Source organism: Bactrocera tryoni, unplaced genomic scaffold (assembly GCF_016617805.1).
Source record: "Bactrocera tryoni isolate S06 unplaced genomic scaffold, CSIRO_BtryS06_freeze2 scaffold_7, whole genome shotgun sequence".
In the NCBI taxonomy this organism is placed as follows: Eukaryota; Metazoa; Arthropoda; class Insecta; order Diptera; family Tephritidae; genus Bactrocera; species Bactrocera tryoni.
The window spans coordinates 15160002-15180947 of record NW_024396366.1 but is presented as its reverse complement, the minus strand read 5'-3'; the positions used below and the strand labels follow the sequence as shown (position 1 = coordinate 15180947).

Genomic DNA, 20946 nt, shown 5'->3' with positions numbered 1-20946 from the left:
GTGTAAGACTTATAGGCCGGAATGATTTGGCTAACGAATAGTCTCTCCTACCTCCTTGGGGATGAAGATTACTTTTGCAATTCTCCATGGCTCTGGGATATACGACAACGCCAAACTGTCTCTCATCAGCCCCAGCAGGTGTGGCAGGAGAATATCCATACCTTGCTGCAAAAGGGCTGGGAAGACGCCATCCACTCCCGGTGACTTGTAGCGCGAAAAGGAGGCCAGTGCCCACTTGACTGAATCTACCCGGCCTACGTGTGACTGATGCTGGAGTTAGATCAGCCTGAACCGTCTCCGGAAAGTGTGCTTGTAAGAGTGTTTCCGCCCTCTCTTCCGCGCTGGTCGTATAGGTCCCGTCCTGTCTTTTTATAAATAGTACAGTGTCTGTCTTACCTCTCGACAACGCCTTGTACAGTCGAGCTGCCTCGGGTGTCGAGGAGACCCTGCAACAAAATTTCCTAAAAATATTTGTCTTTGCAAGCCTAATCTCCTTGTTGTAGGTTGTTAGGTGCTGCTTGTATTCCTCCAGTCGCCTGTGTGCTTGGCTTTATTGAACAGCCTTCGCACCCTATGTCTGAGAGCCGAGAGTTTGCTAGACCACCAGGAAAATATTTGTTTACTGGTAGTCACTCTTAGCGGACAGGCACAGTGATAGGCGTCCATTATTGACTGGTTTATGGCACTCAGTCTGTCCTCCAGTTCAGTTGCAGTGGACCTGCCATCTGCCTGCCCCACTTCGCTTATATTTTTGCTCAAAGTCTCTTTGAAAATATCAAAGTTCGTGTTTTTAGGGATACGTGTCGGAGATCGGTCCTCGACTTTCACCCTTAGAACAAAACGAATGATCCTATGATCCGACATTGAGGTCTCTTGGCATCGCATCCTAAAGTCAGGGGGAGTTTATTTGTTTTGCAGTACTCCTCCAGACTGAGGATAGATGGGGGGGTGCTGTGGCTGTCTCTCCTGGAAAGTAGGCGGATGCGAGGACGAAGTCTGAGCCTTATCTGTCCTTCTTTTGTACCGCCACTAGATCTTGCGTTAGAAACTCTGAAATACAGAAGAAGTCTATATCGTTTCTAATGACTACGCAGGTACGGGGTCTCTCGCTAGAGAGATCCCAAATTACCTTGTTTTTCCTCGAATTGAGGCCTCTTACTTCTTCTTTGTACACCCATGGCTCTTGGATTAAGAGGATGCCCAGGTTATCCGAGATGAACCTCTTCACGATGACAGCCGAGGCTGAAGATGCGTGATGCAGGTTCACCTGGGCAACTTCTATGCCGGCGCTGAAGCTTACATTATCGGCTCGATGAGAGACAGGTTCTCGTCCCCGCCTTCTTCATCAACCTGCATTTCCAGCTCTTCCAGAAGCTCATCGGCGGCAGTGGTTACAGCCTGCCCAGCCGAGATGGTGTCGTTGGGGGACTCGTGTCGCTCTTCCGCAACCACAGCGGCAGTCGCATCCGGCACTGCTGAACTGGCTACGAGTAGAGTCGGTACTACGGTCATTCCCGTCGTAGGATCCTTGCTCGCCGTTGGCGTTGCCTTGGGCCTCAATGGCCTCATCACCACTTTGCTGATACTAAAGTTCAGCCGGAATCCCTTCTGTTTTATGTATTTGTAGGATTCGTCATCTACTGTGATGTTGAGGTTCCACCCTGTCCCCTCAACTTTGCTCGTTACGACCTTCCACGGAGAGGTACTTAAGCCGAGGTTTTGGTTCTTTAGCAAACCAAGCGCGACGGGAAAGAATACCGTCTTGCTGTACACTTGTGGTATTTCTTCGCCTCTCTTTACACAGAGGAGCGGACCCTTAAAGCCCTCTAGTCTTGGCGCGACTTCCGGTAACCAGGTGGCCGACTTCTCATCCTGACAGTCGACGAGTAGCATACCTCCCTTGCAGTAAATGCCGTTAAAGGAGCCGTCTGTTCTTCAGACCCCAGGGCCTCCGCCGGGTAGTTGCGGGGCACTACCGTCATCCGGATGCTTCTCACGGCCTCCGAGTATATGCGGCTTACGGTTCTCGACGGCAGCGGGTTAGGGTTGGAGCATTTCCCACTGGCTTCCTGTGGTTTTTCTGCCCTGACTCGGTTCGAACTTTGGTGGCTCTTGAGGAGTTATTTGGCCGCTTTTCCTCTTTTGTGGCCACACTGCGCTGAGTACCGCTGCCAGAGGGCACATCGTCGTCGTCGCGAGCGTGCTCCTCAAAGAGCGCTGTTGTTGTTGATGCTTTGGTTTACGTTGTTGTTGTTTGGAGTTGTTGTTGTTGCTCATCTGGTCCTTACGACCGTTTAGCCCACATTGTGAGCCTACCGGTCTATTATTTAGAAGGCGAATCTCAGAATCCCAGAGCCTTTTACCTCCTGGCTGCAAATCATCCAATGGGCACAGGAGTTGCATAGCACCCTGGACTGGGAGGTGGTAGCTCCCTGTCGCCGCTCACATGCAGCTTCTGCCAACCGCCAGGAGAGATGCTCTGCAGCATCACCCATGACAGTTGCCGTACTGTGTTGCAGTTTAAGCCCCTGCACCGCGACAAGGTGGAAAGCAATATATGGTATACTAATTAGTATGCATTTTCATTTCGGTAATATTAAGTTTAGTAGAGCGAGTATTAAGACGGTTGTGTTATACTATAAAAATAAAGGATATTTTCAAAATAACATTAAAAAAAACTAATGTTTAGTTTAAGTCTTAAATTTAATAAACTTATACAAGCTTAAATCAATATACCATTGCTCATATTAAATTTATAATTTTAATTGGTTTATAAAATTTATGCCACAATTATTATAAAGTAGTCAAAAAATATGAATTTTTATTTTTCACAGAAATACATTTGTAAAACAAAAGTTGTTTCTCCTATTTTTTCCAGATAATAGATTTAAACAGTTTAAGAGGTCATAACATGTGCTACATCGGCTCGAACCCACCTACCGGACGCCTTTTCGGAAATGATTATGTTATGATAACAAATGCCCACATACAGATTTGGCAATGGCAATAGCAATAGATTTGACAGTTAGTATGCCATACATTTTTGCCTGTCGAGATGACCGGAAACATTTGGAAAATTGAACAATAACAAGTCGCTTGCACGTCCGATTCTGAACCCGTTTTGGAAGTTTGTGAAGTCTCTATCAGCAATATTGAGAGCGATTCAGATTTTCAGCAATCGAAAATTGCCAAACCAGACACCCCGTTATGGTTAGGGTTCAGCGGTAATAGAAAAGCTTCTGTGTTTATATACCAATTTAGATGCAAAGAAAATTTTTTAGGAAGTGTTTAGTAATATTAACTATATATCCCAAAATTTTCAGTATAAAAAGAAATGTCGAGTATAAATAGTAGGTGAGTGACGCATGAGTTTTGTAATATTTATTAATACTGAACGTGCTGCATATATGATCATATTAAGATCCGATGGCAGTAGCAAATTATGTTGCTACGCTCATCCTGAAGCACCACTAATTGAGGACTACAGAGCTGGAGACATGATTTGCTCAGAATGTGGACTTGTAGTAGGTGATCGTGTTATTGATGTAGGCTCGGAGTGGCGTACGTTTAGTAATGAAAAAAGTGGTGTTGATCCAAGCCGTGTCGGAGGAGCTGAAAATCCATTGCTTGGTGGGGGAGATCTGTCAACAATAATTGGACCGGGAACAGGGTCTGCATCCTATGACGCATTTGGTGCAGCAAAATATCAAAATAGACGCACAATGAGTAGCTCCGATAGATCATTGATTTCAGCCTTCAAGGAAATATCTACAATGGCAGATCGGATAAATCTTCCAAAAACAATAGTTGATCGCGCTAATAATCTCTTTAAGCAGGTAGGTGAAGTGTCAATTTTCTTTGTAGTAGATGTGAATTGGTTTTCGGGATATTTACAAAGGGGGTCGGCTTTAGTATACCATCCCACGATTTCAGGGTTAAAAGTGGTATGGTTGGATAGTGCTGATGCTCCAGATTAAGAATATATATAATTATAGCCGCCGCAAACTTTAAGTTTTCGAGATATTTGCATTTAAAGTTGAAAATTTTGCAAATTTAATTTTGCAATTTCTCGACTTATGGTTAGTTTTTCTTCCGTATTATGCACTTTTTATACACTTACAATTCACTACAATATTTCTACATATTTATTTTTTATTAATATTTTAGATGTTTGCTAAAATAAGCATTTTATATTTTACATAAATATTATTATAAATAGTTATTATTATAAATAATAAGTGTTTCGTGTTGTCAAATAATAAGTATTGCCATATCTACACATTTATCAAACGAATAAAAAATAGGTTTATACCCCAAATACATAAATCATTATCCTTTTTCTTGCTATATAATGAGTAATAATCAAAAAAGGAGTTTTACTCGAAAAAAAAACCTGACACACCCTGTTGTTGGCACACCCCGGTGTTGGATCGGCCAGGGTTATTTTTTTGAAGCGCGGCCGAAGGCCGCCAACGCAAAAAGGAGTTTTACTCGAAAAAAACCTGACACACCCTGGTGTTGGCACACCCCGGTGTTGGATCGGCCAGGGTTATTTTTTTGAAGCGCCGCCAACGCAAAAAGAAGTTTCAATCGTAAAAAACTGACACACCCAGGTGTTGGTCGCGCAGGATAATTTTTTTCATGTATTTGAGTTTTTTTTATTTATTTTTATTGTTTTCAATCATTTGTGATATGGTAACACTTATTATTTGACAACACGGAACACTTATGCCCGGTTTCACAGTCCATACTTAAGTTGTGCCTAAATAAAATCTTAGCTAAGTATTGTTGCAAACTGAGTGGTCGTTTGCGTTTCACAGTCAATGCTCAATTTCTATAAAATTTTATTATGATATATGGCAACGTTATGGGCAACATATGTTTTACAAATGTCATTCATAAAAATATGTTTGAAATATTTAAATTATAACAGACAATACATAAATTTGCGAGGAAAATTATATCAAAAATTGATGAAAACAACAAAAGAACCCCAAATTTCATCAGTAGCGAGTCGGAGCACCTATGGGAACTGAAGGAAAAGTATAAGCTGTTATTGAGTGCAAACGAACGGACACTTGCCCTACGCTACGAAAGATGTCGCTGAAAATTCAAAGCAAATTCAAAACAAAAATCAGCTGTTATTTAAGCACTGCTTAAGTCTCCCCTTTTCAGTACTTAAGCATTACATAAGTATGAACTGTAAAACAATATTTTCCTGTTTTATCTTAAGTACAACATAAGTATGGACTGTGAAACCGGGCCTTATTGTTATTGTGCGTGTAGTAATATTTATGTAAAATATAAAATGCTTATTTTAAGCAAATATCTAAAATAGTAATAAAAAATAAATATGTAGAAATATTGTAGTGAATTTTAAGTGTTTAAAAAGTGCATAATATGGAAGAAAAACTAACCATAAGTCGAGAAATTGCAAAATTAAATTTGCAAAATTTTCAACGTTAAATGCAAATATCTCGAAAAGTATAAGTTTGCGGCGGCAATAATTATATATATTCTTAATCTGGGGCATCAGCACTATCCAACCATACCACTTTTAACCCTGAAATCGTGGGTCATTATGATGTTTTTGGCGCCGCGATTTGACGGTACGGACGGATACAGAAATTAGTCAGGATTAAAAAAAAAATACACATATACACTACTAAGACTTTGGGTAAATAGCATTTTGTTCAATAATTTTTGTTCGCATAACAAAAGTGTTGCATTCTAATTAATTGGAGGCCTTCGGCCGTGCTTCAAAATAACACTTGTGGGACCAACACCTGGGCGTGATCAGTTCTTTCTCGTTGAATTCCTCTCTGCACTGGCGGCTTTTGTCCGCCCTTCAAAAATATAACCCTGGTCGGACCAACACCTGGCCGTGATCAGTTCTTTCTCGTTGACTTCCTCTCTGCACTGGCGGCTTTCGTCCGCCCTTCAAAAAATAACCCTGGTCGGACCAACACCGGGGCGTGATCAGTTAAACTCCTGTTTGCATTGGCGGCCCTGGTCGGACCAACACCGGTATTTATCAAGATAATAAAATTTCTAAAAGATTTTACGGTAAAGGTTCAGAAGAGCGGCTTTTCCGAAAACGTGCACCAATTTTCACGGGAAATGTCTTAAAATTCGTGTTTTTAATTCCAATTATGGCGCGTTATGTATTTTTCTGTTTTTTTTTGCAAAAAAAAACAATAAAAAATATTACGATTTTGCACGATATTTACGCTATAAATGGCATCACTGTTCGAAATTCAATTGAGCACTAGTGATACAAACAGTGATCGGGTTCGAAATATCGATACTCTCGATATTCGAGACTAAACACGAATTGATAAAAATGAGATATATAATAGAAAAATAATATTAATTGGAAAAATAAAAAGAAATTAAAATATCGATATTCTCAATATTCGAGTCTGAAAGAGAATTGGTAAAAATGAGAAATACATAATAGAAAAATTATAATAATTGGAAAAATAAAAATAAATTAAAATATCGATACTCTCAATATTCGAGACTGATCGAGAATTGGCAAAAATGAGAAATACATAATAGGAAATATTCGAGACTGATCGAGAATTGTTAAAAATGAGAAATACGTAATAGAAAAATTTATAATTCATTATTATTGCAGAAAGAAGAAGAATTTGGACAAAGAAGAATTATGAACACCGGGGTTTTGGACCGACCAGGGATATTTTTTTTCGAGCGCTCGAAATATCTATTGACTAAGTTTAAGTTGATTTAAAAGCAAACCAGAGAACTGATACTTGTCTCCGACTCATCAGTTCACAAATCCCAAATTGACCACGAACCTCCTCCGAGCCTCCGATCCATCCTTTACGTCCCAGGAAGTACGCGACATATTTACACAGTTCCTTCTGCACTCTCTCCACTTTGTCAATGAGACAGTCGGTATGAGGAGACCAAACCAATGAACAATACTCCAACATCGGACGCACCAAGGTCGAGTACAGCCTTACGAACGTATCAGCATTCCTGAAGTCATCCCCACATCTGAATATGAAATGTAATTTTGTCAATGTGCCCGGCGAAATTTAGTGCATTGTCAATAATGACATCAAGATCTTTTACTACTGTGACTTCTTCTAGCTGATAATCAGCGATACGGTAAACAGCTGGACAGACGACTCAAGGACCGTGACAAGAACATCACCACGCACTTTTTTAAATTTAAACTCATTTTATTTTCGTCGCACCACTCCTCAAGTCAATCAAGGTCTTGCTGTAATGCACTAATATCATCGTCAGTGCTTATCTTCCGGAACATCTTGAGGTCATCAGCATATAGTAAAAATTCCGACGATATTTTGTCCCCAATGTCGTTGACAAATATGCTAAACAACACTGGCCCCAGATGGGAACCCTGTGGGATCCCGGACGACACTTTAAACTCGGACGTCACATAGCAATTGACTCGCACCTGCAGGAATCTCCCAGTCAAGTACGAGTTAAACCAACTCAATACATATCCCGTCACTCCGTAGCGATCCATCTTCTCTATTAAGAGCTCATGATCCACCATGTCGAAGGCTTTGCTGAAGTCCGTTTAGATATTGTGAACTGTTTCACCCTTGTCCAACGCTCTCAGTACGTAATCGACATATAGATAAAGGTTTGTAGCCATAGACCTGCCGCCAAAGAACCCATGTTGATTGGTCGACATCGTATTCTTGAAGGCGAAATTCACCTGCTGCAAAACAAGTTTCTCAAACAACTTTGCCATTGCCGGTTGTATGCATATTGGCCTGTAGTTGGACACCTCAGATCTCGCCTTGTAAATTGGACAAATATACGAGCGTTTCCATGCCGACGGAAAAATACCCATCTCCAGTGATTTACTAAAGGTGTGGGTTATTGGTTGGGCAAGTCCGACTGCACAGCTCTTCAGTAATATGTTCGGTATTCCATCTGGTCCGGCTCCTTTCTTTCCATCTAGTTTGCACATTTGCTCGTACACTTCAGCGAAGCGGATGGTGAGTTCCGATAATTTCACATCGTAGCTCGTCGATGTTTACACAGCTTGAGCTGTGGGCATTGGTTCCCTATTATCATTAACTTTCTCCGCATAGATGCTACCAAAGAACGACGCAAACAGATTGCTCACTTCCCCACCCGTCGTAGCTACGCTATCATCCACGACACGGAGGATGGGATATCCATATTGTTCCGTCTCCTGCTTTTGACGAATTTCCAAAACTGACTCGAATCCACCCGTACAAGCTCCTCCATCCTGGACGTGTATGCGCTGTAACACCCTTTGCCGATTCTTTTGCATTCCGACCGTAACCGATGAAAAACATTGTAGGCATAACCGGTTTTTAATTTCTTGTATGTTGCATGCGCATCCTTTTTCGCTGTATTTTACACATCAGCTCCCTAGAAAACCAGCATGAATAATTGCTTTTTCTGTTAGTATGGACAGGAACAAATTGCACAATTCCATCGTTCATTCTCTCGTATAGCCAGTTTACCTTTTCATCCAGTGATACTGTATCAGTTAGTTCAATCCAGTTTCTAAACGGCTGGTTCGAATATTGGTTTTGCGTATGTTCGAAAAGACGAAAATCCAATCAGATTCTGTGGACCATTGAAAATCAGAATTGGTTTGCAATTCTCACAGCTAAACAATTCTGTCTAGGATTCCACAACACCCCTTATTATAAACAGTCTAAGATACGTTTCATCGCTTTGGAAAGTATCAGAAGTCATAATTAAACCTAAGCCGGGTAAGTCAGTACACGATATTACATAATATAGACCTGCTGCCAGCTTTATCTGAGATCTTTGAGAATGTACTCATAAATAAGCTCAAACCAATAATTGTTCATAAACACCTCATACCAACACATCAATTTGGCTTCCGTGACCACCATTCAACAATTGTCCAGGTACACCGAATCGTTAATTTCGTTGAAAGTCCAATTCATAAAAAGAACGTTTGGCATTCGAGTCTGCTGCTCTACCCAAACAATTTTGCGAAATAATTGCTTCGTACTTAAAAGATAGATACTTCCGCATTAAACAAGAGGATGTATACTCAAACTTGCAACCGATGGAAACTGGTTATAACGTGGCAATTACTAAGTGGGCATCTAAGTGGCGCATCAAATTAAACGACTCCAAATCAATTCAGGTCGACTTTACTTTGAAAAAGCCGACTTATCGTCTTATTTACATAAATAACTAGTCTAAACTCGGGGCTCCGCTTGCTCTTTGTTGTCAAGGATATCATTTATCGTGATAACAATATAAATGATTAGTTAAATTGGCTATCTAAATTTTTTATTGACATCGTAAATCACTCAAGGAATAGTAATAATAATCAGGGGTGTTGTGAAATTCAAGACAGAATTGCTTAGCAATTGAGTACTTATACTTACAAACTCATCTTTTAATTCAGTAATAGCTCTTGCAACAGTTTTATTATTATTCTCTATTGCTTGATACATAGGCGTATAGCTGCTAGCATTTTATCCATTTTTATCTGATCAAATTCTCCATTTTTTTATCTTCCTCATTTAAAAATCTTTTTAAGCGATCTGCTGTACTTTCTAATTTTTGCCTTCTAGGTACACTAGCATTTATTTCGGGTTGCCCTTGTGACGTGGAGGGTATATCGTCGGCATCTTTTTGTCTATTGTCTATTGTGAGACAGGTATAAAAAAAATGGCGCATCCTGGTGACATTGATCCTGACTCTCCTGGTGGTCTGACAAAAAAAAAAATCAAAAGAAATTCTTAATCAGTAAGGGATGCTGTTATAGTCCCTACCTCAGGGAACACGAAATTTTTTTTTTTGAAAAATGGCGACTGCCTGAAAATAAAAATCATTTTTTACGCTTTTTTTTGAAATTCCTGAATTTTTTTAACATATTAAAAACCAAAATTTTTAAATGATGCTTATAGGAACGATAAAGGATTATATAAAGAAGGTTCACACAAAATTTCAAGTAAATCGGTTGAAAAGAACTTGAGATAATGCCGGTACCGTGTGGAAAAAAAGTAGTTTCGAGAAAAACGCGTTTAAAAAATTCGATACGGCCGAACCGGGCTAGGTACTGCGTCACTAAAGTAACTGTGGCTCTTATAATAATTTTAATTTTTAAAAATTCTTTGGAGGATATGTTCTTAAGGGTCTAAACTTTAAATATATGAAAAAAATCGAATTTTTCAAAATTCTAGAGTAGAATACCCCCTTAAAACTCCTGGGCGAGAAAAATTGGTTGAAACGATTTTTTTTATCTTTGTTTATTAAATAACATAAGATACAAAATCTATACCAATCAAACAAAAATAAATAATGTTGCTAACAATAATTGTATTTCATAGAATATTCCCGATTAAAAATTCTAAAATTTGCACTAATAACCATGGTATTTCGCTATATTTCATTAAAGATTTTCGCATTGAATATTTAAATACTACTGTCATCAAATTGAAAGGTGAATTTGTTCCATTTCTTCTCTTCTTCTTCTTAATTGGCGTAGACACTGCTTACGTGATTATAGCCGAGTTAACAACAGCGCGCCAGTCGTTTCTTCTTTTCGTTGCGTGGCGCCAATTGGATATTCCAAGCGAAGCCAGGTCCTTCTCCACTTGGTCCTTCCAACGGAGTGGAGGTCTTCCTCTTCCTCTGTTCCCCCGGCAGGGTACTGCGACGAATACTTTCAGAGCTGGAGTGTTTTCATCCATCCGGACAACATGACCTAGCCAGCGTAGCCGCTGTCTTTTAATTCGCTGAACTATGTCAATGTCGTCATATATCTCGTACAGCTCATCGTTCCATCTGATGCGATATTCGCCGTGGCCAATGCGCAAAGGACCATAAATCTTTCGCAGAATTTTTCTCTCGAAAACTCGTAACGTCGACTCATCGGTTGCTGTCATCGCCCAAGCCTCTGCACCATATAGCAGGACGGGAATTATGAGCGACTTATAGAGTTTGGCTTTTGTTCGTCGAGAGAGGACTTTACTTTTCAATTGCCTACTCAGTCCGAAGTAGCACCTGTTGGCAAGAGCAATCCTGCGTTGGATTTCCAGGCTGACATTATTAGTGGTGTTAATGCTGGTTCCTAAATAGACGAAATTATCTACAACTTCAAAGTTATGACTGTCAACAGTGACGTGAGAGCCAAGTCGCGAGTGCGACGACTGTTTGTTTGATGACAGGAGATATTTCGTTTTGCCCTCGTTCACTACCAGACCCATTTTCTGTGCTTCCTTGTCCAGCCTAGAGAAAGCAGAACTAACGGCGCGGGTGTTGAGGCCAATGATATCGATATCGTCGGCATACGCCAGCAGCTGTACACTCTTATAGAAGATGGTACCTTCTCTGTTTAGTTCTGCAGCTCGAACTATTTTCTCCAGGAGCAGGTTGAAGAAGTCGATAGGGAGTCGCCTTGTCTGAAACCTCGTTTGGTATCGAACGGCTCGGAGAGGTCCTTCCCGATCCTGACGGAGCTTTTCGTGTTGTTCAACGTCAGTTTACACAGCCGTATTAGTTTTGCGGGGATACCAAATTCAGACATCGCGGCATAAAGGCACCTCCTTTTCGTGCTGTCGAAAGCAGCTTTGAAATCGACGAAGAGGTGGTGTGTGTCGATTCTCCTTTCACGGGTCTTTTCCAAGATTTGGCGCATGGTGAATATCTGGTCGGTTGTTGATTTTCCAGGTCTGAAGCCACACTGATAAGGTCCAATCAGTTCGTTGACGGTGGGCTTTAATCTTTCACACAATACGCTCGATAGAACCTTATATGCGATGTTGAAGAGGCTAATCCCACGGTAGTTGGCGCAGATTGTGGGGTCTCCTTTTTTATGGATTGGGCATAGCACACTTAAATTCCAATCGTTGGGCATGCTCTCGTCCGACCATATTTTACAAAGAAGCTGATGCATGCTCCCTATTAGTTCTTCGCCGCCGTGTTTGAATAGCTCGGCCGGTAGTCCGTCGGCCCCTGCCGCTTTGTTGTTCTTGAGGCGGGCAATTGCTATTCGAACTTCTTCATGATCGGGTAATGGAACGTCTGCTCCTTCGTCATCGATTGGGGAATCGGGTTCTCCTTCTCCTGGTGTTGTGCGTTCACTGCCATTCAGCAGGCTGGAGAACTGTTTCCTGCATAATTTAACTATGCTCTGGGCATCAGTGACTAGATCACCTTTGGGGGTTCTACAAGAGTATGCTCCGGTCTTGAAACCTTCTGTAAGCCGCCGCATTTTTTCGTAGAATTTTCGAGCATTACCCCTGTCGGCCAGCTTATCAAGCTCTTCGTACTCACGCATTTCGGCCTCTTTCTTTTTCTGTCTGCAAATGCGTCTCGCTTCCCTCTTCAACTCTCGGTATCTATCCCATCCCGCACGTGTAGTGGTCGATCGTAACGTTGCGAGGTAGGCAGCCTGTTTTCTCTCCGCTGCGACACGGCACTCCTCGTCGTACCAGCTGTTCTTTTGCTCTTTCCTAAATCCAATGGTTTCGGTTGCAGCTGTACGTAAGGAATTTGAAATGCCGTCCCACAGTTCCCTTATACCGAGTTGTTGACTAGTGCTCTCAGAGAGCAGGAGTGCAAGCCGAGTAGAAAATCGTTCGGCTGTCTGTTGTGATTGCAGCTTCTTGACGTCGAACCTTCTTTGTGTTTGTTGGCGTGCGTTTTTTGCTGCACAGAGGCGAGTGTGAATCTTAGCTGCAACAAGATAGTGGTCCGAGTCGATGTTAGGACTTCGGAGCGCACGCACGTCTAAAACACTGGAGACGTGTCTTCCATCTATCACAACATGATCGATCTGGTTGGTAGTTTTTCGATCCGGAGACAGCCAGGTAGCTTGATGAATCTTCTTATGCTGGAACCTAGTACTACAGATAACCATATTTCGTGTATTTCGTATTTTGTTCCATTTCACCTCTTTCAAAGTAATCCCCTCCCACTGCAATACACTTATATCAACGAATTTTGCAGTCATCATAGCACTTGGAAAAATCCTCCGTCGTGATGGCCATCAGAGCCTTTTTCAATTCAGGTTTTATATCCTCAATTGAGTCAAAACGGTGTCCTCGGAGTGGTGATGTGAATTTGTTGAATAGCCAGAAGTTACACGAAGGTAAATCAGACGAATGCGGTGGTAGCGGCACGATATTAGTTGAAAATGTGGCGAAATGATCACGAATAACCAATGCAGTATGAGATGGTGCATTATCGCACTTTTTTGTTCAATAAGTACAGACATAGTAAAAATAGAAGAATCCACTTCTAGAGCCTCACAAAACGACGCGTATCTCAAATACCTACTAATGAAAATTTTGACGTGAAATTTAGCATAGATGTCACTAACGGTACTACCAATTTACAGAAAAAAAATTACCGATTCGAAAAACACGCGAAGTATAAATTTCAATTTGATCACATGAGTTCACATTTCACTTTTATTTTGTTATTTTTCAGCTAAATTTATTAATTTCACTTATCAAATTCATGGCTGAAAACGTTAGAGTGTTTGCATTTACGAGGAAAACCAGCTTTGCCACATCTTAAGAACCAAAAATTAAGGATTTTTCAATGACAGCTTTTTCTTTGTTTGTATCATCGCGTGATTCTTTTTTCTTTATCAACTATAAAAAAAACTTTTCAATCTAGAAATGAATACTAAATAACTACTAACTAGATTGTGTGAAATTTAAAAATATTGGCGTTCGCATTTTCAAGTCTATTATAAAATTGGCGGCCTTCGGCCTCGTTCTAGAAAAAAATGCTGGTCGTGCCAATACAAGGAGTGACTGAAGTTCTTTCGCGTAGTACTCCTTTCTGCGTTGCTGGCCTTCGGCCGCGCTTTAAAAAAATAAAATAATAAATAATGAAAAACTCGTTACTCGTCACGTAAAAACCTTTATTTCGTGTTATGACATAGGTGATCGTAACGCTTCTATCGTAATCTGGCATGATGACGTACGTGAACGAGTATATAAACGTATCCGTTCTTTCAAATTGTCATTCGAATGAAAAATGCCAATCGTAATAGACAAATTTATGGAAATGTGAGCAAATTTTTTTTTTTAATTTTGTATGTAAATTATAAAAAAGAAATATTTATATGAACAAAATTTGTGGATTTAAGTTTACATAAAAAAGAAATTATTTACAAGGTTAAGGACATATACATTTTTGAATTAAATTTATTAAAGAATATTTTATTTGGTCTCTTATCGTTTGGTCGATTACGGTGAGGCGGTTCGCTACACCGGTGTCTATTTCTTGTGTGTGATCAGAACGCAATTTCGAAGGTCATAACTTATTTAAAATTTTATGCAGATGTTATGTAATGCCGCTGAGACGTTAGCAAATCTTCCACTTTTGTGGGATGATACCTTCCTTCCTTGCCATATCCTAAAATTCTCCACCGTCTTTTTAAAATTCCAATGCTTTGTTCAACGATACATCTACAAAGAAAATTTTGTTAATGAGGATTTATAATATGTTTTTTTTTATACCTATGCTATTGCTACGATCTCTTAGCTATCTCAGCACTATTTTATTTATTCCCATCAGTTCACTAGAGCTCAAATAAAAAAACAAAGTAGGATCCATTTTGATAATTAATTAGCTTTTGTTAGTATATTGAAAATTTGCAAAACAGTTTTGACAGTTCCACATATTTTGTATGTATTGTAAAAACTATAGTAAATTGAAAACACATTACGATCCGTAATTTTCTTTCGTTTGCCGATTCATGCACGGATGTAAGGATTCGACCCCTGGTCGAGCCAATACCCGCGGTGACTGAAGTACTTTCGCGTGGTATTTCTGCGTTGCCCAGTTGCCCATTTTATATAATAATATTTTTATAATATTATATAAAATTACTTATTTGTTTATTAAATTTAAATGAGCAAAAATCCATATGCATGGATAGAGGAATTTTCGCGAAAAGATAGCCTAAACATGCAAGAGCTGTAGCACTTGAAAATTTTAATTAGCTCTGCTCTACTACCGCTCCCAATGTTTGCTACCGCTACGCCAGCGTTTGCAATCAGCTACAGCTCCCGACAAAGAAATAGCAAAATGAAATGCTACGGAGTAGCGTAGCTTCTCAAACGCTGCTTAAGACATTAATTAATATTAAATTTAATGTCGAAAAGATTTGTATATACCTTGTTGTTATTTTAGCGGCTACCTAGTCCCCGTTGGAATGGTAAAGATTAGCTAAGTTGTCGTCGACGTCACGGAAGGCCCAAGAACGTGCTGTTTCGACAGGGTCGGACCAAAGAGAGAGGGGTGTCAGATGAGTAGGGTTAGTGGGGCAAGCAAAGAGATGGCCAGAGGCACGCGGAGACTCATTGCACGCAGGACATATATTAGATATGTCGGGGTCTATTCTAGATAAGTAAGAGTTTAACTTGCTACAAAACGAAGTTGCGCAGGGGTCACTCTCGTTTCTCACAGCAACTCGAGCTCTTCGTCTGCAATGGGTGGTGGTTTGAATCCGAGTACGCCATTCACTGGAAGCGGGTCGATGAAGGTGTTGATGGCTCCACTGTGAATGGCAGTTAGTGCTTGTCGGAAGTTTGGTGCGTCCGAAGTCTGGTCAGCGTATTGTCTAATGCCGTCGACGTTATTGAGGAATATCCTCTTGATGTTCCTAGGAGGCTCCTTAACTGGGACATAGTCAAGGGAAGAGCTCTTGATGTTCCTAGGAGCGCTTCATTATTTAGATGTTCAATGGGAGATATCAAGAGGCATCCTATCGTAGTCCGGAGTGCAGTACTTTGACAGGTCTGAAGCTTCCTCGTCTGCGTTCCACTGCATCCAGGCGACTATACCATTGGTGTGGTAAGTTGTCAACAACGTTTATTTGTATTTTCTCCATTTGCTGCCGGCTAGCGACTTGAGGATTTTCTTGCGGTTTTGTGCGTTGGCGTTAATCGCGGTCGTATGAGGAGTGAGGGAGCACAGACAGTCAAAAGTTACATATAAAGTTTTAGGATTATTCACAGTCGGAATCTTGACGCCATCGGCTGCAATATTAAGGTCAAGTCTGTACTCCATCGATACCATTGCCGACATCAATATCGTGGAATCATCAGCGTACGAGGTTAAGGAAACTCCCTCTGGTGGCTGTGGCAGTTTCGAGATGTAGTTAAACAGTAGGACACCACCCAGCGGAACCCCTTGTTTAATTCTTCTCAGTTTTGATTTTTTTGCTCGAAATAGTACGGATGATTGACAACCGCTCATGTAGTTCATGATCCATTTCTTTAGAAATGAAGGAAGCATAGTTTTTTCAATGTCCTGCCATAGCGTTGGCCGATTGACAGTGTCATAGAATTAAATAGGCGTTTATGACTGTTTCTGTGGTAATACTGTGTACTTTTCGGAGCCATGCTGGTGGTTTCCTAGGCTCAGGTGGTGTGTGAAGGTCGGGAGTAGCAAGGCCTCAAGAGTCTTCACTACTGGGGAGAGGAGATTTATCGGGCGATAGGACTCCTCTTTGTTGGTGGGTTTCCCAGGTTTCAGTAGTGGGACCACTCTTCCGACTTTCCATACATCGGGTATTTAAAGAGTGGCCAGCGACAGGTTAGGGACCTTGGTGCGGTAGCTTACCCCCTTCGAGCATAGATGCTATAGCATAAGCGTGTTGATTCCATCAGGGCCAATGGATTTGGATGATTTTGCTTTATTGATAACATTCTGAACCTCCTCATCATTGAAAGTAAGTGGTGCGTAGTCTTTTGGTTTGGTTTTGTCTACCGATGGGTGCAGTGTAAATTGCCGGCTAAAATAGCATGGCGGAGAGGTTGCAGGACTTTAAATGCTCTATCTATTCGTCCGCTTGTGTTAATTTACCAATCTCCAAATTAAGATTCCTTATTCTTCTGTTAGTCGCCGCATCTTTTCGTAGAATTTTCGAGCATTTCCCCTGTCGGCCAGCTTGTCAAGCTTTTCGTACTCACGCATTTTAGCCTCACTTTTTGTCTGGGAATGCGTCTCGCTTCCCTTATATATCCCATCGCGGACTTATCGTGATCAATTGTAACGTTGCGAGGAAGGCAGCTTGCTTTCTCTTCACTATGAAACAGCACTACTCATCCTACCAGTTGTTCTTTTGCCTTTTTCAAAAACCAATGGTTTCGTTTGCAGCTGTATGTAAGAAGCTTGAAATTCAAAATTAACTTAAGTGTATGAGAAATAATTATTACTTAGTAGCCTGCTCTTGGTTGACCATAACTGCGGCACATTGTAGATGCATTGAATTTGTATATCCCGAACAGGGTATATTAAGTTTGTCACGATGTTTGTAACATCCAGAAGGAAGCGTCGGAGACCCTATAAAAAGTCACTAATTTTCCGATACACTTCTTCGGTTTACTTCATTCACCGTGTAATTCTTTATTGGCGATATTTTATAGTACATACTTATATACGTATAATATAATTAATATGCCGAATGCAGCAACGATAACTTAAACTTTAAACACTTTGTCTTTATAAACTCAAAGGGCTGGCCTTTGGCGAGGCGGAACGTCTTAACCCATTACTGCTCACACCTAAAACCCGCTATGATAAGTTACAGAAATTTTAAGCAGACGTCTGTAATGATATTAAAAGGGTAATTTCCAGTTTTCAAAAAAATATCTCAAAAGATGTGGGCGCGGCGGAGCGTATGATATATCATACATAAACGTATACGGAGACCTGCCTCTATGAAAATAAAATGTAAACATCACTATAACTTTTGACTTCAAATTGACATCGTATTTATATATTTAATGACATATTCACTGTTTATTTTCAGATTTAGTTGCTGACTCAGTTTACATGATATTTGTAGAAGCAGTTATCTGGGTGCAAGCCAAAATTACATTTCATGCATATAAATTTCGTACACTTTCCACAATTTTTGCATCGGCGCTGAGTTTTTGAGTAATTTACGTAGTGCTCGACTCCATCGTATCTAGTTTCGTTTTCCCGTTTTCTCTTTCGTGATGAAACTGGATGAAATTCTATTGGCTTTGAAAGTATGCTCCTTGTAAGTTGTCGGATGAAGCCGAGAAGAGTAACTTGTGGATAAGCTTTCCGAAATAATATCCATAAATTTACAACGGCACCATTTAAGCAAAATCTGAAAATGGCCCAATACCATTTTCTTGACCGAATCCGAGTTCGGTACGCTGCCCTTTGCTGGTCAAAGAGATCGACTCCACCCATTCCCGAATTATATTCCTTGATAATGACTGGTTGCTTTACGTCTTGTTTGCGTTTCTGTTGCCGATCATATCTTTTGCATAATCCGGTTGTTGTCGTTATGTTGTCGTTTTTACAATTTGTTGCAATGGTGACATTATTGTTATCATTCCACCTAACTAGGGTAATATTTTTAGATTTTAGTGCTTCACAAGTACCACGGAGTTCTCTTTTCATGCTGCTCAAAGGAGCATTTTCAATACGGTCCGAGCGAATCGTTCCCACCACTGTTATATTTTTCTTATCAAACTCTTCTAATAATTTAAAACTATTGAAATAGTTATCTAGAAATACAGTGCTGTGTTCGGGAACTATGTCATAACATAAACTTTTTGTGACAGATAAACCTAAGGGCTCATTAGATCGAATCATGCTTTTTCCGGTGTACAAATCGAAGTTCAACAAATATCCTTCTGAAGTAGTCATACACCAAATTTTGTATCCATAGCGAATTGGTTTTCCTCGTATAAACTGCTTGAAAGAATGCTTACCAAAATACGGCTCCATCGATTCGTCTACAGAAAATGAAGTTCCAAAGGGTTTTCCAAGCTCTTTAAACTTTGTATTTAAATGATCAAGAACAGGCTGAACTTTGAATACCTTATTATTCGAATCGATTTTGTGTATTATCATTGAAATGAAGGTAGCGATGTATTTTTTCAAACTTATTCCTCGCCATTGAACCTGCCACTAAAAGATTGTACACATCACTTTCTGTCTCCCAGTACATGCGAGTAGCTGGAACCTTAAAATAAAAATGTTAAATTAAACAAGTAAGCAAGTGAATTTGTGGTTCAGGTTAGTCACCTTGTTGTATCCACTTAGTATAAGGATGCCGAAATATGTGTATAACTCCTCTAGACTTACGGTGAAAGCTTCATCTCCTTTGTTTATGGCGTACTTAACAGTCTCTGATTGTACATATACATTCCATAAATTCGCTATCAAAAATTCTTTTAAAAAGTTGTATTGGACTTAAATCATTTTCCAAAATATCTGCTACAATGTCCGGAGTATGCTCGCGTATTGCTGTGATAGAACATTCACTTGCTTTTAGTACTATCTTGGACCATTTTCGGCAAATCTTCTTTTTTTAGTTTTCCTTTGAGTTGAAGTACTTGTACGTGGGGCTAGTGAACTGCTCGCTTCATCTAGAAACTGTTGCTCCTCCACTTCTGAGTTACCAATTCTTATTTCACATTCCCTTTTAAGAACTCCACGACCCAAATCACCCAGTGTACCTTCATCGTCTTCATCTGCGTCATCGCAATCGGATAACTCCTGTTCTTCGGGGGGGAGCAAAGTCACATCAATAAAATTGGCATTATTGATGTTTTCTATAATCTCTGCATCATCATCTTCATTTAAATCTTGGAGCCATCCAACTATCTCCTCAGTTGTTGCTTGTCTACAAGGAGATATTAGTAATGAATTTTCATATAGCAAAAACTGGGCTAGCGTTTACGTATGATAAAACATACGCAATAGTTTACGAATAGTTAAAACACTTTCGGAGCTCAATTTTTCACTGCACTTTATATACATTTGATAGCTTAGGGTTTAAGCTTTAAGTATATGCACATCTTAATTTAAACAAATTCCTCGCTTACTATTTATAAAAATATAAACTTCACCTTCGAGTCATTTTTCACTTTTCCGAAAAATGCTACGTAAATTGGCGCGAAAATTGTAAACAAATGAGCTTTAAGCGACAATTAAAAAGCTTTTCTAATGCAACAATCCTTTTGTCTCGCTCACACTGCAAATATAAAAAGCTTTTATTTCATTTCGGATTTTTGGCGAATTTTTAAAAAAAGCTCTTTTTGCGTATGATATATCATACGTTGTCATTAATGGGTTAATGCTACGATTCGATATTCGAATAAGTGGTTGCCAATTGTTTATTAAAATTCGGACATCAATTCTTATCCCATTTATGTATATAAATAACACTGTGATAGCGTTTTTCAAAAAAAAAAAACAAAGACAAGACCAAATTCGACGGTTTCCCCCTATTTCGGGTCCTACGAATCGAACTGCATCATTACTTTTTTGAGTTACAGTCATGGTTTCATACAAAAATGTTTGTTGAAGTTTTTCATCAAAGTGGCCCATTGTAAGAGAAAGGCACATTTTTCTTCGGTCTCTAACTTTTTTTAATGTTGACTTTTTTGGTAAACTTTCTTTGGCAAAGCTTCTCAGAATAAGTCCGTCTTTAAGTTCTTAGATGACTGTAAACCCCAAAATCAATGTTTTTTGTGTCCTTATAGCCAATATGTCGAAAAAACTGAAATTTAATCCATTTTTTTTAATGTTTTTTCCCTCACGTTTCGTCAATATTTTAATTTACCCTTTGATACTTATACATTAAGTGACATCTTGTAATAGTAAGAAACATAAGCAAAGACAACGTTCTGAGCAAACTAACCATTAGAAAAAAAACTTAACAAAATTTGTATTTTTTAAAAAAACTACACTAACTATGTTTGTATACTGTTTTATTTTTTTAACAACAAGTAACGTTTGAAAGAAACGTTAAATGCTTGTCTAAGAGTCAAAATTTAAGCATAGATTGCAGTAATTAATTTGACTTTGACTTCGCGGAAAGAACGTTGTTTTAGTGCCTTGTAATTAAGAAAAAAAATTAAAATGAATAAGTGTCCAATTGGCCTATCGTTGTTCTGCTAC

At 39.6% G+C, this 20946-nt stretch overlaps 1 protein-coding gene across 2 annotated transcripts in view; it reads left to right on the top strand.

The window, feature by feature from the left end:
• Window positions 1-3196: 3196 nt before the first annotated feature.
• The window catches only part of LOC120781455 (transcription initiation factor IIB), a 348751-nt gene continuing 331001 nt past the window's right edge, over window positions 3197-20946 (top strand). The window contains exons 1-2 of one of the 2 annotated variants that reach the window (XR_005706067.1): window positions 3197-3354; window positions 3422-3836. Coding sequence is in view for 1 of the 2 variants with exons in the window: in XM_040113669.1 (XP_039969603.1) it covers window positions 3335-3354; window positions 3422-3836 (435 nt within the window). In the remaining variant the exon portion in view is untranslated. The remainder of the gene's footprint in view (window positions 3355-3421; window positions 3837-20946) is intronic. The other variant, XM_040113669.1, reaches the window with a different exon arrangement.